The sequence below is a fragment of the Macrobrachium nipponense genome, chromosome 19 (genome assembly GCF_015104395.2).
Source record: "Macrobrachium nipponense isolate FS-2020 chromosome 19, ASM1510439v2, whole genome shotgun sequence".
Taxonomy (NCBI): domain Eukaryota; kingdom Metazoa; phylum Arthropoda; class Malacostraca; order Decapoda; family Palaemonidae; genus Macrobrachium; species Macrobrachium nipponense.
In genome coordinates, this window is record NC_061088.1 from 30,108,301 (window position 1) to 30,131,195 (window position 22,895).

At 42.0% G+C, this 22,895-nt stretch overlaps 1 protein-coding gene and 1 long non-coding RNA gene across 4 annotated transcripts in view; one reads left to right on the plus strand and one right to left on the minus strand.

Annotated features, from left to right (window-relative positions):
• The window catches only part of LOC135215548 (uncharacterized), a 29,705-nt gene extending 28,582 nt beyond the window's left edge, over nucleotides 1–1,123 (minus strand). For both annotated transcript variants that reach the window (XR_010314714.1, XR_010314719.1), the window contains exon 1: nucleotides 936–1,123. This is a non-coding gene — a long non-coding RNA (uncharacterized LOC135215548). The remainder of the gene's footprint in view (nucleotides 1–935) is intronic.
• A 226-nt stretch (nucleotides 1,124–1,349) lies between these two features.
• LOC135215555 (PHD finger protein 12-like) overlaps nucleotides 1,350–22,895 on the plus strand; it is a 201,920-nt gene continuing 180,374 nt past the window's right edge. For both annotated transcript variants that reach the window (XM_064250396.1, XM_064250403.1), the window contains exon 1: nucleotides 1,350–1,730. In XM_064250396.1, coding sequence (XP_064106466.1) covers nucleotides 1,683–1,730 — 48 coding nt within the window. In that variant the 5' untranslated portion in view covers nucleotides 1,350–1,682. The remainder of the gene's footprint in view (nucleotides 1,731–22,895) is intronic.

Below are 22,895 nucleotides of genomic sequence, written 5' to 3' on the forward strand. Positions count from 1 at the left end.
TACTAATTAAGTCTTGGACCAAATGTTGGGGAAGGATTTTACAGAAAAGACAACTGCAGCAGATCACAAAAGGGAGGAAGCAAATCTTAAATGGGAATGTAAATGAAAACTATTCTTAATCAGTTCATAATGATAAACATGAACTTTCTCAGATCTGGAAACTGCGGTACTAGCAAGGAAATATTATGACTTCCTACTGAAGCCAGAGGAGTTGCTTAGGGATTGTATGAAGAGTCGCTACATCTTCCTCTACGACCTACGCACACACACACATTATTGTTATATAAATAATCTTCGTAAGTTCTTAATCACATCTTCCTAAGCTGTGGGCCACCACGCGCGCGCACACATACACACACACATTATATATATATATATATATATATTATATATATATATATATATATATATATTCATAACTACAGATGACTACATATCCATGCTTTGCGCGAGTTTTCAGTCAAACACATCACGTATAAATAATATATTTGCACATGGTGTCATGGGAACTATCGAAAGTAAAACTGTACTTGTCAAGACATATGACTGAAATTTATGACAAAATATTCAATTTCAAATAAGCAGTCATAAACAGATTCACGCGTTCTTTTCAAATATCATTTTCGAACACCAAAACTTATCATTGGAGTGTTTTGCTTAATTAAATTTTTAAACTAAATTCAGGACTAACTTCAGCCATCATTCAGTTTTCAGTGTAAATAAACATTATGACAAAGACAACTATTTACTTATTTAAATATACACTGTCACAAAATGTAAGTGCTTGTGTATCATGTAAATAAAATTTCCGTAGCCTTTGACAGTATTCTGGTAACTGTCATTGGAAGAAATCTCAAGTTCGTAATGTAAACAATTAAGGAGTGAAAAATGTCAACAATAATAACAGAGATAATAACACTACTTTTGACAGCTACCGTTCCGAGTCTGTTCCCTCGATGTACGCCGCGCCTTTCAGGAACTCTCGTTGGATGTCAGATAAATTACTATGTGTAGGCTCATGACAAACAGACATACTGTGCCACAAATATCAGAAAAACAGGAATAGTTTGATAGCGCAGGCAGACGACACTCAGTAAAACCCGCGCTATTTTCTGATGCTTGCGCATGCCTACTTTATTTTCTTTTAGCATAAACGTCAGTATCTGTCATGACCAATAATATACACAGTGATATAACAGAAAAAGATCAGTATTTGTGAATATAAAGCACTCAATAGTGTAAATTTATTATTGAAACTTATAGTGATAGGATCGTGTAGAATCTGCTTCCTAATATTGGCATAAGAGCGACGCGCTTTTGTTCCATTTTGCTTCTTGTTGCTGGTTTGTTTGGATTCGGGTGTTTATAGTCGTCTCCGACATTTGCGCCAAGGATACATTTGTAAACTGAACACTTTGGTATAATAAATTTTACTGTATACGCAGTTATGTGGCTATGAATAACTATGGGACTATTATATGTTATTGATATAATATAAAGGAACACAAATAGAAGTGTTTTAGTGGCTAAATGGGAGAAGAAAAGTGAGAAATCAACTGTTAAATGAGCGACTCTGATTGGGCTTTGACCCGAGCATTGAAGTGCAAGAAGGGCAGTCTAATTTGGTAATTGCCATGCAACCAAAGGTTGTCTAGCCATTATAGGGACAGAAAGTCTCCGCAATGACATCAATGGAGTACGAGGTGGACTCCATGGGCGGCCTTATGCCGGTAAGTTCTAGGAGTAGAGTTCGTGTACTTTGGAGGGAGGTTGTGGGACAAGTCCAGGCGGTGGTCGCTTGGCCTCCATCTTGTAGTAGACTGGCTGCCAGGGACTTTGGGCTTTAGGGATTACTATGAATCCACGTTTTTATTCCATAAATCGCTTCTCTCTTCATCTGTGAGCGTTACTGACTCCATATTAAAGCTGTTTAGAGAATGATGCCCCTAAGGTTCCTAAGTGGGTGTGTTGTCTTAGGGAGAAATCAGAATTCCCCCTAGTCTAGAAATTTTCACCCTTTTGATAAAGTTGCACATATGCCAATGAAAAATTTTTTCTCCTTTGTGTCACAGACTAATCCTATCAGGCTACTTGTAGGTAGTATTACAAAATTGATTTTTTTATGATTGCCCAATTTGCTAGCAAACTTGGGAAGGGTTTCGTTATGTATTATCATAATATTAAATTTTATTATGATTTCTGTTCAAGTCAAGGTAAGGTAGCCTATTAAGGGAAGGGTAGTTTAGTACTATCTAGGGTAAATGACTGAGCAGCGACATGGCAGCCACCGATCCAGGAATGCGGCCAACTTCCCGAAAAAGTACTTTAATCACTAGGTAGCTGCCATGAGCATCATTCAAGAGTTGTGGCCTATTCAGGCAGCACACTGAGACCTCTATGCTCCTCTTGAAGTAATTGTTTTCTCATAAATCACAAAATAATGGCATAATTCAAGCCCTCTTTCAGGAGGTGGCTGCATTCTGAGAGAGGTGGCTGCTATGTTGTCGTACGGTCATTTACCCTAGCTCCTATAGCCTGGCATATCCTCTAAACACTTTTAGGGTAGCAACCCTACCCAAAGACTAAATACTATTGGCTAATGAAAGGCTCCTTTGTTTGTCTAGGATTATACTTGGCCCAGCCAAGGTAGTCATTGAATAACTTTTGCTAAGTAAAATATACTAAGAGCTGTCCTAAACTATTGTCAAGTGTGTTCATCTATAGCTAGCTACTAACAGTAAACGTTTGTGGGTGCTGTATTTAAAATTTGTCAAACTAGCCTAGATGTAGACTATTTACACCATGTGGTGGTAATCTTAAAGTATAGTGGTCCAAATTTGCTGTATTAGGTAGGTAGCTATGCAAAGTCAAGATCAGCACACAGAACTATAAAATATTTATTAGGTAAATTATAAAAAACAATGAAAAAATGGTGGTGTATCTGCATACAGAAGCAGAGATTTAAAAAAAACAAAGGGAATAAAGGAGGAATATAGTAAATAAACAAGAACATGTGTTAGGGGATATGAACCTATTGAATTTTAAGAAAATCATATATCTCTGCTTCTGCAAGCTGAAAGACTGCTAATTTTTTCAGAGTTATCAAAGATTGGCTGCAAGAGCCCATGCCAGGTTCCTACCTGGTTCCTGATTCCTAAGTGCTTGCTCCACAGACAGTTGTGGGCACACTACACTATTTGCTGGAGGTGCAAAGCTTTATTCCCTATGTTTTTTATTCCAATCTCTGCCTCTGTAAACAAATAAACTACGTACTTTTATTTTAGTAAATATGTATACTTCTGGTAGCAGATCTGTCGTAAGAAGCAATTCAGAAGAGGAAAGAAAATGTAAACAAGCACAAATAAGGGAGCAGTGAATTGGTATCGTAAACTGTAAGATTACTCATGTGGCTTCTAGCAGTGTTAAAGTAGGCTAGCTAAGGACAATTCTATATGTTATGTAAAAGAACCTTAGGATTAAGAGGGTAATGCATAACACTGCCAGTGTGATTATAGCATTAAGCACTTCATATTACTAAACTGAATAGTGTTCTCTAGCTAATCAAACTGTTAGCTAAAATATGCATTCTAAAACACAAATGAATGTTTTAAGATTAAAATGTAGTGTGTCAAAATGTAGTATGTGGTTGGATATTAGTTAAGATTTATGTTTATTGATTACCTCTGGTTGAGCGTAATTACAGAAAATTGCTGGTCAAAATGTTTTAAGTCAGGGGGTATCTGCAAGGAATTTTGATATATTTGACTCTACTACAGTGTAAGGTTGGTCTGAACTGACTTTGAATTAAAATTGTAATCTGGTTCTCCTAAGCTACTTCACATATGTAGTATTTCCTATGATAGTTTGATAAGCCCTGAATTTCACAACCCCACTAAAAGAATTTGGTATTTGATTTGCATATATGATGCTAACTTATAATTTAATAGAGGAACTCTGCATCAAGTTTTCTGTATTGGGGCTTAATATAGTAAGTGTTGGTTAGAATAATGGTGTATAACATAATGTAATGGAAGGGTCCTTAAAATTAACCAACAAGGTGGTTAACTTATTCTGCACCCCCATAAGTTAGTAATTGTAGGAGACCTCAAGGGATAACCGTTGTGTAGATGGAACATGAGAATATTAATAAAATAACATGGACATATCTGAAGTCAACCTAACTTATGGCAGTGCAGTTTAGTCAACCTTACAGGCACCCTCCCTCTTCCTCATCCTGGACCATCCCCAACCTGACCTAGGATGGTGTAGAGCAGTGATTCCCAACCTTTTCAATTTCACAGACCAGTCAAGAGACTACAAAAAATTCTGCGGACCAGTACATACATACATTCAGGCATACACTGGCCTTTAATTAGTCCAAATAATCATAAAAAATAACCAAAGGCATAACAAATGCACATATCCTCAATATATTTTATTTATTTTTTTTAGCAATTCAAATTTTATGGGAGGATGCCATGTTGTCATAATGTATATTATATGTTTCACATTATAAAAAGTAAATTAATTTTAAAAAATTCCAAATCAAATGCATGCCATGGTGGTAAAACAATACTTCTGTAAAAATGGGAGTCATGGTGACAGATTCATTTGTTTAATTGTATTGCAAGAAACTGTCAATACACCAAAATGTAATATTTCATATTTAACAAATGAAATGAGAGATAGGCCTACAAATACTGTACAAGCAATAAAAAATACACTTATCAAAATCATGCTTCGTATTTTACCATTCAAATTTTACATAATTTCAGGTTTGTGCAAAAGTATTATAATTCATAATTTAACCAATTCTTAAGTGTACTTTTTAAGACTCAGAAATCCAAAAGGGTCTAAATATAAAGGCAATCAAAAACACTTATTAGTTAGCTTAACCAGGGGAGTTAAATTAGTGAGATTTATGTGCTTGCTTTACTGAAACAAGTTTCTCAAGACGTGGTTCAATGTCACTTAAGTGGAAGGCAAAGTGGCAATTTTATATTCAGTCTGTCTCTATATTAAGTCTTTAGTGAAACTAGTACCGAAAACCCTGCTTCACATAGGTAAGTTGAAGAGAATGGCATTAACAAAAGTTTCAAAGCACTGACACTTAGCTCAGGAAATTCTCCATGGGCATGAATCCAAAATTCCGGTAATGTTTTATACTACAGAGATTCTAATCCCTTATCATTTGACAACTCATTTACCTGATCCTCTTGCAGTGAATTCAAATTTTCCTCATTTGAGTCTGAGAAAGGACTACAAACCCATTTACTTCCTGTTCATGGATCCTCTTCTTCAGGAAAGTATATGTAGAAAAATGCTCAAAATGAGAATTTGAAAGTTTTTCATGATACATTTCAAACTCTTAATATTTAACTCCTCTTTCTGATCATCAACAACTGAGGCAACACTGGGAAACATATCAAAACATTCTCTTTCGATCCTATTATGCCAGTCCAGCAATTTCTTTTTGAGCCCGTCAATCTTATTTGACATTCGAAAAATTGAAGAATTCCTGCTTTGTAGGGACAAATTAAGCTGATTCAGAAGCAAAAATATGTCACTCAAATAGGCTAACTTCGCAACACAGTTAGTATCTTGAAACACATTTACCCAATCAGGTTTTCTGTCTTTTAAAAACATTACCAACTCATTGCATAGTTCAAAGACACGTGTTAAAACCTTACCTTGCGACAGCCATCACACTTCTGTATGGAATAGCAACAGCTGGTGTTCACTCTCCATATCTTCACATAGTAGTGTGAACAAACATAAATTGAATGCATTGGCGTTTGCAAAATTCACAGCTTTAACGGTTTCCAATAAAACATTATTGGGTTCCACATCCATTTTTTTTAGTAGCTAGCGTTTCTCGATGAATCATAAAGTGTGTGTGTAGCTTTGCAGTTGGGGCCAACCTCCTTAAACTTTGCTGTGACACCTGAGTAATGTCCTGTCATCTCTGCAGATACCAACACAACACTTCCATTTTAACCCATTTTTTCTACATACAGGCAGTCCCCGGGTTACGATTGGGGTTCCGTTCTTGAGACGCGTCGTAAGCCGAAAATCGTCGTAAGCCGGAACATTGTCAAAAATCCTAAGAAAACCTTACTTTTAATGCTTTAGGTGCATTCAAAACTATGTAAACTGCATTCTTGCATTTTTCATCAAAAAAAAACCTTTAAATATTGATTATTTTGCATTTTTGGTGTCATATTTCATCTGCCAGATCAGCATTTGTAGGCGTCATAACTCTGGAACATGCGTTGTAACCCTGGAACATGGGTCGTAACCCTGGAAATAATTTCTGATGAATATAATTGAAAAGCGTCGTAACCTCGGAACGTCGTAAGCCGAGACCGTCATAACCCGGGGACTGCCTGTAGTTATTAAAATCTTCAAAAATTACAGCACCTGTAGTATGTGATGACAGTTCATGGATAAATAGCAATCAGTAGATTCATCAATTTGGAGAGCGAAGTATTGTGATGCCTGTAGTTGCTGCAACAATTGATCCTCCACATCTGCTCATTCACCAATCCTCCTTGTTACCATGTTATTTGATCGGGATATGTTTCAAATCTTTGTGAGAGATGACTCGCCAAACATTTCAGCACATATATATTTCACACATGGCATTATTGAGTCTCCTCCAATACTGTAAGGCTTTTTACTCTTTCCAATGCAAAGTGGCACTTTGTAAGAAGCTCTCAATGCAGCCTGATTTGTAGAAACAAATTTCTGGAGACTTTTTCTTTCACACTAAGTTCCTTCAGCATTCTTTCAAAATATTCTTGAGGTCTCACTGCTAGTTCACTGTGATTTGTATTTAAATGTCTTTTTATCTTGGACAGTTTCATTGCATAATTAGGAAGAATAATGCCACATACTATGTACAGACAGTCCCCGGGTTACGACGGTCTCGGCTTACGACGTTCCGAGGTTACGACGCTTTTCAATTATATTCATCAAAAATTATTTCCAGGGTTACGACGCATATTCCAGGGTTACGACGCATGTTCCAGAGTTACGATGCCTACAAATGCTGATCTGGCAGATGAAATATGACACCAAAAATGCAAAATAATCAATAAAGTTTTTTTTTATGAAAAATGCAATAAGAATGCAGTTTACATAGTTTTGAATGCACCTAAAGCATTAAAAGTAAGGTTTTCTTAGGGTTTTTGGCAGTGTTCCGGCTTACAATGATTTTCGGCTTTTGACGCGTCTCAAGAACGGAACCCCCGTCGTAACCCGGGGACTGCCTATACTTGGGTTGGTCACATTCACCTTCATTTATTTTAGTAAACCCAAATTTCATTAATGAAGAATTGGAGCACCCACAGTTTAGTTGGCCAAGACTATCGACTTCTAGAAAATTGGCGGACGAATACAAACAAGATGGTGCGACATGATGGTGGCCGGATGGAAGATAATAATTTGGTAAAACTTTACAAAGATAGCGCATATGTTTTGGCCTGACCTAACCTAACCTATCGCTGACAGGGTCAGGCCACAGTCGGGCAGGGTTGTGTCACGGAACTGCTTACCTTGGTGGAGGGATTATTGGCAGGGCAAAAGGTGTTGCGCGGCCTGGCCAGCTAAACTGTTAATTATGTGAAGAATCATATTTCTGAACAAAACTACGGTTAGCTAGATTTTTACTCTTAGTTGGAGGCTCACTTGTTCAAACACTTCATCACGCTGTTCACGCATCTCATCACTGGCAGAGTAACCTGTAATGTTAGTTGTTGCGTTACATTCCATTGCGCTGTCTTCATCATCATTATTACTATCAATCCTGTGGCCTTATACAAACAATAGTCACACTCAATGTATTTAATTTTTTTATATTAGTTACTTACTTGAAATAGAAATATATAAAGTTAGTTTGACAGATTATTATTTTTATTGTAGTGTCTTACCGAACAATTATAGAGCCGGATTTCCACGAGCGGCAGGATACTAAATTCAAATTTAGCGCGTCGGCGTCGCCAACACTGGTGGTGATGACGTCATCTCCCTCCACTCGCGGGAGAACCAGGTACAGCTGCCCAGGTGAATCCAATTCTTTTCCTGCCGGCGTCCGGTGAACATCGGTGGTCGGTGCGGTTGGATGACTTTCCTTCGCTTTTTTTCTTGTGGATTTGATCTTCGGAATTGGTGAAGTACTCTTTTTTGGCGTTGTTGTTATTTTGCTTTTTATTTAGGCGTTGCCATGTCGGATTCTAGTCCGTCGGGAGTTAGGTTTTGCATCTCAGGATGTAAAACTAGATTATCCAAGTTAGAGTATGATTCTCACACTAAATGTGTTAAGTGTAGGGGACAGGTTTGTTCAGCAGATCGAACATGTAACGAGTGTAGTGATTGGACTGATTCTCAATGGAAGTTTTTTAGTTCATACTCGGAGAAATTAGCTAAAGACAGAATTAGAAAAGCAGCGCTTAGGGAAAGTAGACTTAGCTCTGCTTCGTCTTGCGATGCATCTGTTCCTTCTGTTTCTCCTCAAATTGTTATGTCTCCTTTAACTACACCTCCTATTCCTCCTACTAATCCCACTTCTCCGGCTTTCCGTGTAGTTTTCTTCCGACACCATTGCCAGTCTGGAATCGAGGTTAGATCAGAAATTTTCGGTACTAGCGAATACGGTTTTGCAACTTGGTAATTCAGTTAAGACGTTTTTGAAGAAAGCGGCTTCAGGTAAGAGTGTAGTTGAGGGTGCGTCTGTCTGTCCTGACACGTCTTCCTAGACAAAGGTCACTGTCCAGCTCCCCCGCACCGGGGAGAAGAAGACATACCGGAAGTCCAAGGGAGTCGATCGGGATTTTGCCCACAGACAGGCGCCTCTCTTGTTGAGCCTGTTGCGCCTCAACAGGGCTCGGTTAAGCGTTGGAAAGGTGTTGCGGTCAGACGCCTTTCGAATGATTCAAGCGATTCGTCTCCGGTCGCGCGGCGCTCTTGGCGAGATTCGCCCGTTTCGCATCCCTTAAAGAGGCGTTCAGGCGCCGATTCTTCGCCTCCTCCAGTCAAGCGGTATAAGGAGCCTGAGAGTAGGGTTGCGCCGCGGCCGTTAGCGGCTCATTCGTCGCCTCAATCTGTGCCTTTTTCGGCTCCATCTACTAGTAGAGATTGTGGTTTTAGCGCTGTAGCTAGCAGTTCTAAGGGTTGTTTCTTTAGGCGCTTTTTCTTTTTTGTCTGTTACGCCTGATGCGCCTGTTTCGCCTCGAATTTCGGCGGCTCCGAGCGAGGCGCAAGTAGTTTTTCCGCCTCCTGCTGAACATTTAGGCTCTTCCAAGCCTACGTTAACTGTTTTTGATTCGTCTCTGGCGCCTTTGCGCAAGCAGTTAGAGATGTTAACCAACTGGATGAATGAGTCCAAGGGTGGTTCGAAACCTTCAGATCGGTTGTAGTTCCGTCTACTTCTTCGGCGGTATCGGAGAATGAAGAAGAAGTAGAGGAGGAGGATTCACATCACCTCTCGTGTTATTCACGTCTCCTTAGTTTTCTTCTGGTATCTTATCCAGATTATTTTGAGAAAGCTGCTCCGCGCTCCCCAACTTCGACTTTTTTGATGAGGAGGAAAACTTCAGACCCTCTCCTCCCAAAACTTGTTCTATCTAAAGCGGTTAGACATTCGTTGAAAGAGACTGAGAAATGGATGTCTATGAAAAGAGACTTAGGGAAGGCTCTTTTGCTTACCCTCCCTCTAAGTTGCTTCGTAAGAGGTATAGGTTTTATGTAACAGGGGAAGCTCCTTCTCTGGGAGTTTCTGCCTCCTCCCAGGGAGACTTCTCCAGTTTAATCGACTCCTCTAGAAGATCTGCTTTCGCCGCAGCGAAAGTTTTCTTTACAGCGCCGGAGTTGGACCACGTTGTAAAGAATCAATTTAAACTTTTGGAAGTCTTTAGCTTCCTTGATTGGACTATTGGCGCTTTAGCGGCAAGATCGAAGACTGTCCTTCTCTTTCTCAGGAGTTAGCGGAGGATTGGATTGGTGTTCTGTCCTGTGCGGACAAATTCATTAGGGATGGATGTGATGAGTTAGCTTCGCTCATCGCCTTTGGTACCCTTAAGAAAAGGCAACTTTGGTGCTCCTTTGCTTCTAAAAGGGTTACTTCCCAACAGAAGTCTGCTCTCTTGTTTGCTCCTTTTGTGAAAGATAACCTCTTTCCAGACGATGTAGTGTTGTCAATTTCGTCTGCGCTAGATAAGAAATCTACTTCGGATTTACTGGCACAGTCTACTAAGAGACCTAAAGCTCCTGTGGAGACTGTTCCTTCGGTTTCTCCTCTGGCCCAAGTGCCTTTTCGAGGGAGAAAACCCAAGCGCTTCTTTCGGCCGAAGTCGAATTTGCGACCTCAGTCTAAGGCCTCGGCCAAGGTTAACAAACCTTCCAAATGAAAGCTCGGTTCTTCATGCACCAGTGGGAGCCAGGCTGGCTCTTGTTTTGGGAGGAATGGGAAAACAGAGGAGCAGAAGCCTGGGTAGTGCAAGTACTCAAGTTCGGCTATCGTATTCCTCTCGTTTCACCTCCCTCGCTCTCACCTGTGCCAATTCCATTCCAGGCATACTCTCCGGGCTCAGACAAATTTCTGGCGCTAGCCGCAGAAGTGGAAGCGCTTGTTCTCAAAGAAGCGATAGAACAGATAGAAGGGGATTTTCCTCCAGGCTTTTACAATCGCCTTTTTGTAGTTCCCAAGTCATCAGGGGGCTGGAGGCCGGTTTTGGATGTGAGCGCCTGAACTTGCATGTCCAGAAAACAAAATTTCATATGGAGACCACTCGGTCGGTTCTGGAGTCCATCAGACAGGGGGATTGGATGGTCTCTCTGGACATGCAAGACGCTTATTTTCACATTCCGATACATCGCGAATCTCGGAAGTACCTGAGGTTCATGTTCGAAGGCAAGGTGTTTCAGTTTCGGGCGCTTTGCTTCGGACTAGCGACCGCTCCTCAAGTTTTCACCAGGGTTCTATCCCCAATAGGAAGCTGGCTGCACATATTAGGAGTAAGAATCTCCCTCTATCTGGACGATTGGCTTCTCCGGTCGGAATCAGAGAGTCGGTGCATGAAGGACCTTGGAACAACTCTGGATCTTGCCAGAAAGTTAGGAATTCTGGTCAACAAACAGAAGTCCCAGTTGGTTCCATCTCAGAGCATCCTTTATTTGGGGATGATTCTGAATGCTCAAGTTTTTCGGGCTTTTCTGTCCCCGAAGAGGGTTCAAGGCTGTCTGGAGACAGTTCAGCAGTTCTTGGACAAAAAGGTAAGTTCTGCCAATCAGTGGATGAGGCTCCTGGGCAAATTGACGTCAGTGGAGAAATTTGTGACGTTGGGAAGACTGCACATGAGACCTCTGCAGTTTTTCCTGAGAGCCTCTTGGTGCAGGAAGACACAACCAGACTCGATTACCTTTCCTGTCACAGATCAAATAAAAGAGGACCTAAGGTGGTGGCTCTCTCGAGCAAGGTTGGAAGAAGGGTTAGATTTACGACCCATCCTCCCGAACCTACAGTTCTTTTCCGATGCATCGGACACAGGTTGGGGAGCCCTACTGGGAAATCAACGGACTTCAGGAGCTTGGTCGGAGAAGGAGAAGAAGTTCCACATAAATGTAAAGGAACTGTTAGCAATTTTCTTGGGGCTCAGACAGTTTCGGAGCTTAGTAGAAGGTCGAGTAGTGGCAGTGCATTCCGACAACTCCACGGCTCTCTCGTACGTGCGGAAACGGGGGGACTCAGTCTTTCTCTCTGTACGAAGTAGCCAAGGATCTCCTCCTGTGGTCAAACGAAGCGAAGGTTCAGCTAGTCCCGAGATTTGTTCCGGGAAAGATGAATGTCCTGGCGGACGAGTTAAGTCGTCAACAGCAAGTGTTACCTCTGGAGTGGACTTTGGACAACAAGATTTGTCAGAAACTTTGGCGCCTTTGGGGACGACCGTCAATAGACCTGTTCGCGACATCAAGGAACAACCGTCTTCCTCTCTTTTGTTCTCCAGTCCCAGATCCTCTAGCTTGGTCGGTGGACGCAATGCTGTTGGATTGGTCGGGTCTGGAAGCTTATGCATTCCCTCCGTTCGGTCTAATAAGAGAGGTGCTGAACAAGCTCATGTCGCACAGCAATGTAACACTAACGTTAATCGCTCCCTTTTGGCCCAGGAAAGAGTGGTTCCCGGACCTTCTCCAGTTGTTAGTAGACTTCCCCAGACTTCTTCCTCCAGAGAAGTGGCTTCTCAAACAACCTCACTTCAAGAGGTTCCACCAAAACTTGTCCGCTCTAGCTCTGACAGGGTTCAGACTGTCCGGAATCTTGTCAGAGCGAAAGGATTTTCAAGAAGAGCTGCAGAAGCTATCGCTCGTTGTAGGAGAGAGTCTTCTAACAAACTCTATCAAGGGAAGTGGAGAATCTTCAGAGAGTGGTGTAGAAGTGCTAAAGTCTCTACTTCTGCGACCTCTTTAACAGAAATAGCAGATTTTCTTCTATTTCTTAGGAACTCTAAGAAACTGGCTCTTTCGACGATCAGAGGATATAGAGCCATGCTCTCTTCGGTTTTCGACATCGAGGTTTGGATATTTCCTCCAATTCAGATCTGTCGGACCTCATTAGGTCTTTCGAAACCACTAAGCTCCCGCAAGATACAGTGGCTTGGAACTTAGATGTGGTGCTTAAGTTCCTCATGGGGCCACCGTTTGAGCCTTTGAAGTCGGCTTCACTCAGGAACTTGACTAAGAAGGCACTCTTTCTTATTGCACTAGCTTCTGCTAAGCGTGTCAGCGAATTGCACGCTATAGACAAAAGAGTCGGTTTCTCTCAAGGCAATGCTGTATTTTCGGTATCTTTGACCTTTCTAGCCAAAAATGAGAATCCTTCTAATCCTTGGCCGAGGAGTTTTGTGGTAAGGAACTTATCTGATTTGGTTGGACATGAGGAGGAAGAAAGGCTCTTATGTCCAGTCAGGGCTATTAAGCAGTATCTGTTTGCCACTAAGGGTATTAGAGGACAATCTTCTAAGCTCTGGACCTCGGTTCAAAATCCCTCTCGTCCTCTTCTAAGAATGCTATATCGTTCTTTATTAGAGAGCTTATCAGGGAAGCTCACTCGCAGTCCGAGAACGACAATCTTTCCGTTCTGAGAGTTAAAGCTCACGAGGTTAGAGCAGTGGCAACTTCTTTAGCATTCAGAAAGAATTTATCTTTAGCTTCGATTCTTCAGAGCACGTTCTGGAGATCGAATTCGGTTTTTGCGAGTCATTATCTCAAAGAGATAGAAACGGTTTTCGAGAATTGTAAAACGTTAGGTCCGGTGGCGGTTTCTGGCATGGTGTTGGGAGAAACGGCACAGGGGTCGTCACCTCTATGCTAACTTTTCACCTTGAATAGGTTGTCGAGTTCAAGGGAAGCTGGGGGTACTGAGTACCTGGGATACTCACCAGTCTGTTAGGTCAGATTTTACAATGGTTGGGTATATATGTTTTTAAATCTGGTGTGTGACAAATGTTTTGTATAATTGAATTTCTGGTCTTAGCCCAGGGCAAGGGCAATCTTTGTTGTTACTATCCTCCGTCAGTCAGCCTTGACTCGCTTGAACTACGGAAGGATTCCACTCCTGTAGAGGCTAACTTTGGTCAAATTCCAATTCCTCTACAATAGTAAGAAGAGCACCGACCAGAGGCAGTAACAGTCTGCTGTAGCTCTCTTACAAGGTAAGGTACAACAGACACCTTGAGTGTTTACTGGTATTGCAATAAATGTAACCATTTAAAAATACTAGTGGTCCACTGAATCCCACCTTCCCATAAATGTGTAATCAGCTCTATAATTGTTCGGTAAGACACTACAATAAAAATGAAATTTTCATTATTAAAATGAAGTTTTATTGTATACTTACCGAACAATTATAGAGCCGTGATTTCCACGAGCGGCAGGATACTAAATTCAAATTTAGCGCGTCGGCGTCGCCAACACTGGTGGTGATGACGTCATCTCCCTCCACTCGCGGGAGAACCAGGTACAACTGCCCAGGTGAATCCAATTCTTTCTGCCCGTCCGTCCACCTAAGGGGAGGAGGGTGGGTATAATCATAATTGTTCGGTAAGTATACAATAAAACTTCATTTTAATAATGAAAATTTCATTTTTCTTAGATTATGAATAAAAGAATAAGTAACGGGTAAAGCAATTTGGCAGACCAGCAAATCATACACCACGGACCAGCACCGGTCTGCAGATCATAGATTGGGAACCACTGGTGTAGAGCATTGTGCAAAATGCATTCTTACCTAACCAAGGATACCAGACTAATGGTGCCTGACCTGGGATGGCTTGCGTGAACCCCCAACTGACCTTGCTTGGGCCACATTATTTCATAGAGAAACAAAATTTGCTTGTTAATGCACATTTGTTACATGTCCTTTTTATGCTTTCTGACACTATGGGTCCACACTGGTTTTGTGTTATAGGTTAACCAACCATTCTAACAGAAACAAATGTAAGATTTATCAAAATCACATAAAAACTGACAAGCTATTTTGCATTTAAAATAACTTTTGAAGTGTAACTTCCATTTCCATCATATGTACAGGCGGGAGTTCCATTCCGACAGCTTGATGATAAGTGCAAATCAGTGATGATTGACATCTCTTATTAGGTAAGTATTGGTGCTGATGACTGGAAATTGGCGCATTTTGGTGCCAAAAATTGCTGACTCAGTGCTAGGCAAGTGCCATAAAACCGAATCGCCAATAACTGTGGTTGCCAATAAAAGGGGTCTGCCTGTACAGCTTTTGCTTCTCTGTCAGTGGCACAGTTTTTGGCATATTCGCACAAAAATGAGAACACAATTTTCTATGAATATCTGTTCTATCCGTCTACTTCCCCCATCCCCATCCCCACCAGTGGAACGGTAGCAAAGTCTGGGGAGTGATTGCTGGCGAAAAGCAGCTGTCTGGTCTGTGGACTTGAGCAGCAGCTGGATATGAATCTTTTGGAATTATTAGCAATATGGAAAGGATTGGTATGCAATCAAATGGTGGTGGTCTTTTCAGACAACACCACATTGCTAGTGTACCTGAAGCACCAGGGAGGGACAAAGTCTGAGTCTCTCTCTCAGTTGAAAAGGCAAATCCTTTTATGCCTCAGTTAGTCCTTTGGAGAGTGAACGTTTTAGCAGATGATTTTAGTCCCAAGGATCAAGTAATAGAGACAGAGTGGGTCTTGCACCTGGAGGTGTGCAACAGCTTGTGGAAGCTGTTTGCAATCAGGTGGAATCATCGCCTGCCAGTGTTTTGTTCACCCATTCAAGATCCTCTGGCGTGGGCGGTTGATGCCATGTTGTTAGACTGGTTGGGTCTAGACTGTTATGCTTTTCCCCCTTGCTATGGTTCAGAAAGTCATCAGCAAGCTAGGCAATTCTGTCAGTTTTTACTTGAAGTGGATTACCCCTAGGTGGCCAAGGAAGGTCTGGTTTCCAGACTTGCTTCAGTGGTTAATAGATGTACCCAGATTTCTCTTTGTCAGGAAGAATCTGAAGCAACCAAGGGAGGAAAGGTATCATCATTAACCCCACATGTAGCTAACTGCATGGAGACTGTCCACCATCTCCTGCGAGTACGAGGTTTCTCAAGAGCTTGTAGGAACACCATTATCAGTGCCAGGAGAGATTCCACAAATCAGATATACCAACATCAGTGGTATGTGCATGGGTCCTGGTGCCAAGGTAAGGAGGTTTTCCAGTACCCTTACCTCTAGACAGCATCAGTAAGTTTCTGTTGTTTCTTAGGTATGAGGAAAGGTTCTCAGTAGCAAGCATTAAAGGTTATAGGGCCATGTTGTCATTATGTTCTTGGGCATGTAGGCCTACATCTGTTTGAGGACCAAGATATCAAAGGTGTCATTAGAGAATTTCAGCAGGAAGTTCCCTGGTGTCTGGTGTTCTCTTTATCTTGGAACCTAGATGTTGTTCTAAGGTTTGTCTTGTTACCACCTTTTGAACCTTTGGACCAGGCTTCATTGAAAGGACTTACCCTTGCATAGAACAGTGTCCCCACCTAGTTTGGAATTTTTAACACCCAATGAGATAGATTCCCTTTTGTGTCCTGTCAGGGCTTTAAGGATTTACCTGAATCACACTAAAGACATCAGAGCTAATGTTAAGAATCTGTTTTGTAGTGTCTAGAAGCCAGACTTTTCAATAGTCCTTTTTCATTAGGTCCTTGGGTATGGACTCGCATGCAAAATTGGATCCTTCTATATTATCTACTGTGAAGGTAAAGATACATGACATTCAAGCAGTGGTTACACCTTTGAATTTTTTAAGGCCACCCAATTAATTATCTTTGCAATGTAGAAATTCAATATGATTTTTGCAGATTATTAGCTCATCTCATTTGTGCTGGGGATATTATGTATGTCCTGAATTGATCAGTAGCTTTTCTGCTGCAGTTTTTAGCTCCATTTGTTTTGTTGGGAAGCTTGGAGGTACTCATGGTTGAGCATAGGAAATGTACCTTCATGTCTGTAAGTATGAGTTGCATATCCATGGTTGGCTCTACTGGGTTTTGGCACAGTAATCCCACCCTCCCTTCTGCTGAAGGAGGCATCCTCCAAAGAGACCTAGGTTTCTTCATTATGGGTTCTCATACCTGAGTGACAATCAAGGCGGCAGTAATAGCTGGTGGATTGGTTTCACTAGGTAAGCAAACACTTATTTGTATTGTATAAAGTATCCTTTCAGCCTGTTGATTTTCCTTTGCCCACTTCCTTGTTAAATCAGTTATATAATGGAAAATATGCACTATAGTAAATACTTAATTTAAGATTTATTTTTTAAGTACTTACCTCCATTATATCAGTTGCCCTCCCCACCTCCCCACATTCAACTTGGAGAAACTTTTAGCACTTATGTTACTCATGGCCCTTCTGTTATAACTGCCTTGCTCCTCCAGAAAAAGGAACTTTTCATGACTTGGTTGACTTTATTAGAAGTACAGGTAAACCATCAATTTTCAGGTATTGGCTAGTGTGGAATCTTTTAATCCAGACAAAATTATGATCAAAACTTTAAAATGCCCATCAAAATATTAAAATTCCCATTGCCGCTTACAGTACTTTAAAGGGGAGCCGATAGATGGCACTGACTGTTGTGGCCATCATTCTGTTTGTTTACTTTGTTAATGATGGTGGTGATTGTTGAATAGTGTCTCTGGGCAATGACAGAAGTGATACTACACGTCCTCCGAGGGGCCTTTGCCAACCAAGCAGGTGGACCCAGACTAAGTTTGTCTAGGCCTGGGTCTCTCACTGCAGTACCTGGTTTTGGAAGATATCTCCCTTTTGTCTTTTGTAGCAAAAGGTAGCGAACCTGGAGGCTACCGCCATGGTGACCCTCCAGGCAGTCTCCTGGCTGGATCTGTGGTCATTCACAGTATCCAAGGTGACTGCTGCCTCAAGTGCTAATGTCCATGGAGAGGATTCCACCTTTGAGAGTTTGCCAGTTTGGAGATAAGGCCATCTACCTTGCCCACCAGACGGCAAACCTGTGGGCAAACCCTGATGCTGTCCTGACTGGGATCGCCAGGTCTGCAGGTCCTGAATCGGCATTAACCCTAAGAAACGGACCGCTGTTGGGCTCTGTCTCTCTCTTCCCTAAAGATTTGGTAGAAGCTGTGTTGGACAAGCACCGGGCTGAAGATTACGACCACCTTGTCCATCAGGCAGCAGCTAAGACTTCCGGTTCTTCGCTTGCCATTGTGACCTGACCTTTGGGTCAGGTTAGCACTTCTATACCCCCAAAGAAGACCCAGGCTTTGAAGGGCACCCACAGGAACACCCAGCTGCCTTCTTCCACTGGAAAGGGCGTGCAGTTGTGCCCCTTTCAGCCTGCTTTCCAGTCCGGAAAAGGGGACAATGGTCTATGACTGGCCTCTGACTGCCCAAGGCTTTCTTTACGAGAAAGATATGGCTTTGAAAGCCTTCTTGTCAAGGTGCGAGATCCTTCAGTGAACCAGGAACGTAGGGTAGGAGACAGACCAGAGAGTTGGCGAGGGGTGGCTGACACTCAAAGGCAGGTAGATATTGCCCTCCCACCCCCAGAAGGACATCCACTACTCTGGTTTTGGTTCTGCTTAACTGCCATGTTCCCCAATGACTCAATAGGCCTCCCCCACCAGTGGCAGCCTCTGCAGGGGAAGAAGAAGAGGGGGAAACGCTAGGGTTGGCATTCCCCTTCAGCTGCTGCCATTGGTGGGGATTGCCTACCGAGCATTGGGCAACATGGCAGCGATGCAGAGCTGATATGTGGGTAGTGGATGTCCTTCGGGAGGGATATCTACTCCCCTTTGAGTCTCAGCCACCCCTCACCAACTCTGGTCCGTCTCCTAACCTACGTTCCTGGTTCACTGAAGGATCTTGCACTCTGGCAAGAAGTGCAATCCATGCTGAGCAAGGGCACTGTGAAAATCATGTCAGACCAGTCCCTGGGTTTTACAGCCATATCTTTCTCATAGAGAAAGCCTTTTGGGTGTTAGAGGCCGGTCATGGACCTATCTCCCTTGAAACGGTTTGTTCGCCAGACTCAGTTCACAATGGAGACAACGCACTACATGTTCTCTTCCATCAGGGAGAATGACGTCATGCTTACAATAGACTTGAAGGAAGAGTATTTCCAAATACCTATCCATCCATCTTCCCACAAGTACCTTTGCTTTAACCTCAGGGAGACAGTGTTCGAGTTCAGAGCACTTTGTTTTGGGCTCTCGACCTCTCTCCAGGTGTTCAGGCAAGTGTTCACCCTGGTGTCAGCTTACGCCCATGTGCACGGGATATGTCTTGTTAAGGTATCTTAACAATTGGCTCATCCTGGTGAGCTCCCGCTCGCAGTTGCTTCAGGACAGGGATCACCTTGAGTTTTGCTGTGTTCTATGGATCATAGTAAATCTCAAGAAGCCCGATTTCACCCCCAAGTAGAGAGTAAAGTAAGCAGACTCAGTTAATGGCACCATAACATGCCAAGTTCAGTTATCAGAGCCATAAGGTTCCAATAATAGAGTTATGGCTCTATAACATACCTAACAGAGGCGTCATTAACCAAAACTTGGTACCATACATCGCAGAGTTTCGGTTAATGGCGGCTTTAATTTATCAGCGCCCTGCCGAAAACGGAACCCCCCTGTACCTGGGCATGCTGATAGATACAGTAGAAGCAAGAGTCTTCCCTGTGGGATCTCGTATCAGTAGGTTCAGAAACGCAGCACAGCCGTTCCTGTCTCGACAGGAGCAGCCAGCTCGGCAATGGCAGGTCGTGATATGTCACCTTGGAGAAGCTGGTCCGTCATGAGCAGCTCAACCTTCATTCTCTCCAGGGAAGACTAAGGGAATGCTGGTCCCAATCTTGAGACCCACAGTCTTTTCTCATTCGTCTCTTAGAGGAGATGAGAGAGGATCTAACTGGTGGCTGAACGACAGGAACCTCTTAATTATGAATATGCCTGCATACTCCCCCTCCCGTCATGCTTCTGTTCTCGGACACATCAACCAAGGGATGGGGCGCACACCTGGAGGAGTTGCTGACTTCAGGAGTGTGGAAACAAGATGACAAGCAACTAAAGATCAATATTCTGGAGCTCAAGGTGGCCTTCCTGGCTCTCCAAGAATTTCAGGATCAAGTTATGGGACGTTGTGGTGTTGATGAGCGACAACACCACAGTAGTGGCATACGTCGCCAAGCAGGGGGTGTCTCGTATCATATCCGCTTCACCAGTTTGTGATGCAGGTGCACAAGTGGCGGGTGGCCCACTCAGTAGAGCTGTCAGCCAGGTACATTCCAGGCAAGAGGAATATTGTGGCAGACAAGCTCAGCTGCCAGGATCAAGTGATAGGGACTGAAAGGTCCCTTCACTGGGACTGCATGGAAAGGTGGTTTGATCTGTTGGGGTGGGGTGTCCAGTCTGACCGTCTATCGGCGATAGCCGCAAATTTTGAATTTCTGCCGTGCGCACGACGAATCGGCGGGATTAAGCTATATATATGTAACTACCAGGTAAGTATATTTAAAAACTTATTTTAAAATGAAAATACCATGTTTATGTCACATAAAAATGACAGAGTAGTTGATTTTGCATAAACAGTGGCATGGTCAGATGCAGGAAAACTAGTACAGTAGAAGTAATTATTCGGAAGATGCGCCCCTTTGTAACTTGCACTTTTTAATCATTTATACCTGTATTTTATTTAATTATTTAATTTATATTTAATACTTGTTTATAGTGTGTTGACAAGGACAACAGGGGGACCATCACTAATCTGGAAAAATTAAAAATCCAGCATGGCCTAGGTTTGGCATTTGTACATCAAGTGTTGTAAACTATTTCTAAGATTGTGACAGTAGAGTGCATTCCCAAGTTGAATGATACGTAATGCAGACATAGTTGGTAATGCCCTCCAAATCTTTTACAACTCCAGATACCTCTTGTAAGAGGCCATGCTTGTCATCTGCTTTGAGTGAAGATTCTTTGTTTGAGTATCTTTCTTATCCACAAGGAATCTTCACACCATATGACTGGCAATTTTCACTAGATATAATAGTGTCAGCAGTGGTAGATCAGTCCAAGCAGAACCACTGTTCAGCAGTCAGAGAGGTTCTCTGTGCCAAAAGCAACCTATGTATTATTTGAGAGCAGAGATTTGAATTTTAGCTCATCAAAGGAGTTTAGGTGTATGCGCCAGAGTTTTCAAATAGAATTCTAAAAACTGTGAACCTTCCTTCCTGGGATGTATTCTTGGCCTTGAAGTATTTGTTGAATATAGTACATATTTGAGCCCCAGAGACTGCATCCCGTAGGAACCTGTCACAAAAGCCTGTGTTCCTCGTTTACTTATTGTTGGTGTGAATGATAAGTGAGATCCATCCTATCTTAAGTGATATCTCATATTCTAATGTCTGGGAGAGGAGAAGTTTTTCTGATGTTCCTGCATTTACTGTCAAGACTTGGACAACTTCCAATGCCAGGCTATTTCATAATTTGTAATTCCCATTTGTCATTACCTGGTCATAGCCTTAGAATAAAACTGAAGAGGACTAAATCTGTCAGAGAACAAGATTTGGCTTTGTTCTTAGTGTCCCTTACATTGAAGAATAGTTTGATCAGTAACAATCCCTTTTCTTTTATGTTTGAAAATGTTGATTAGGGATGGATATTTGAGTTCAGTGTTAGGGGCATGCAATTCAGGCTGTTTCATTATTTCCTAGCTGTTAAGAGGAGTGTGGAGGTGGGAGTTTTTCTAAAATTTGTAAAGTCCAGCATTAGAGACATGTCTTCTAAATCTTTAGACATTTTCTCTGTTAGTAATGTGGTGTCATCAGGCTAGATATTAATTCCTCTTTAATGGACCTATGCCCCCCCCCATTTTACCTCAGGCCTCTGGAGTACATGCTACTTCATTACTGAAGGGGTAAGTTTATATTGTTGGTGCACTTCCTAGATGAAAAGAATGCAAACCATGGCCTTACTAACAAGGATTAGGATCACATCACTTAACAGTTTCCTACTCAAGTGCCCCAGTTCCAAAACTTATCTACAAAAGTCCTTCCTTCACATAGTTACTTAGGCTCATGTAATCAGATTGGTTTTGTGTGCAAACAAGTTAAATTTTTTATGAAAACATAAAAATTCATTTGTTTTAACACTTGAAAATGGCCTTCAGGTATGTCAACTCACTGTTGTTTCCACCTTGTCATTAACTTGTTAGTGCCACTGCTTCAGCGCAGGAGTGCTCAATGCCCAATGTTATTGGAAACGCCTAATACTTTCAAACATAATTTGCATCTTTGTGACTGCGCTAATTCCACTACCAGGCCTCAGTTATCACTTCTGCAGCCAGCAGAAGAAGCAATAGTTCAAAACTTAGTTGTAGAGCCTCTTCAACTAGCACTCCCTTGCTCAGAAAAGATACAGGCTCTCTGAGGTGTTATTTTGGTAAGAATCTCGAGATCTGCATTCTCCCAGATGTCTGAAGATAATGATTGTGAGATTCCTCATCAATAAAAGGTTTTTCTTTTTAATAAAACCTTTACACTTGGTTTATAAAATAAGGCTAATAGAAAGGCTACAGAAATATTGTTTGTTGGATCACTAGCTGAATACAACACTTGCCTTAAGCCTGAAGAGCCATCATTAGGGTTCAAACTTCTGACGTCTCCTTTTGGACTTATTGAAGATGCAGGGAACTGGAGCGGATAACCATGTGACATCAAAGATTTTCCCTTTATCATATGCTGCGTTTAGGCAGTATATTATAAACAAGCAGGCAGTTCCTCACATACTATACAATTCCCCCCTTGATATGGTTCAGACTCCAGCAAAAGTGGACTCCAAGTAACATTTCCTGAGGGAAATGCTCATCACTTTCAACTACCAGGGGTCGGGGGTGAATGCATCAAGTAGACCCCATGTTGATACTGAAGATGACTCAGAAAATTAGCATAGCCTAAGAAGCTTGTGACTGCTATGGGACAAGCTTCTGTAATGAATACTATCTGGATGATGACCTGTTCTTTTGCCAACAGCCTCTTGAAGAAAAGGGATACCATTATGAGAAGTATGTCCAGTTTACTCTCATCCTCTGGGAGCCTTGCAACCTCTTTCCTTTCTGGCTAGTTAGAGAAATTGCTGATATGGTATCTACCCTATCAGCAATTTCCCCAACTAGCCAGAAAGGAAAGAGGTTGCAAGGCTCCCAGAGGATGAGAGTAAACTGGACATACTTCTCACAATGGTATCCCTTTTCTTCAAGAGGCTGTTGGCAAAAGAACAGGTCATCATCCAGATAGCATTCATTACAGAAGCTTGTCCCATAGCAGTCACAAGCTTCTTAGGCTATGCTAAATTTTCTGAGTCA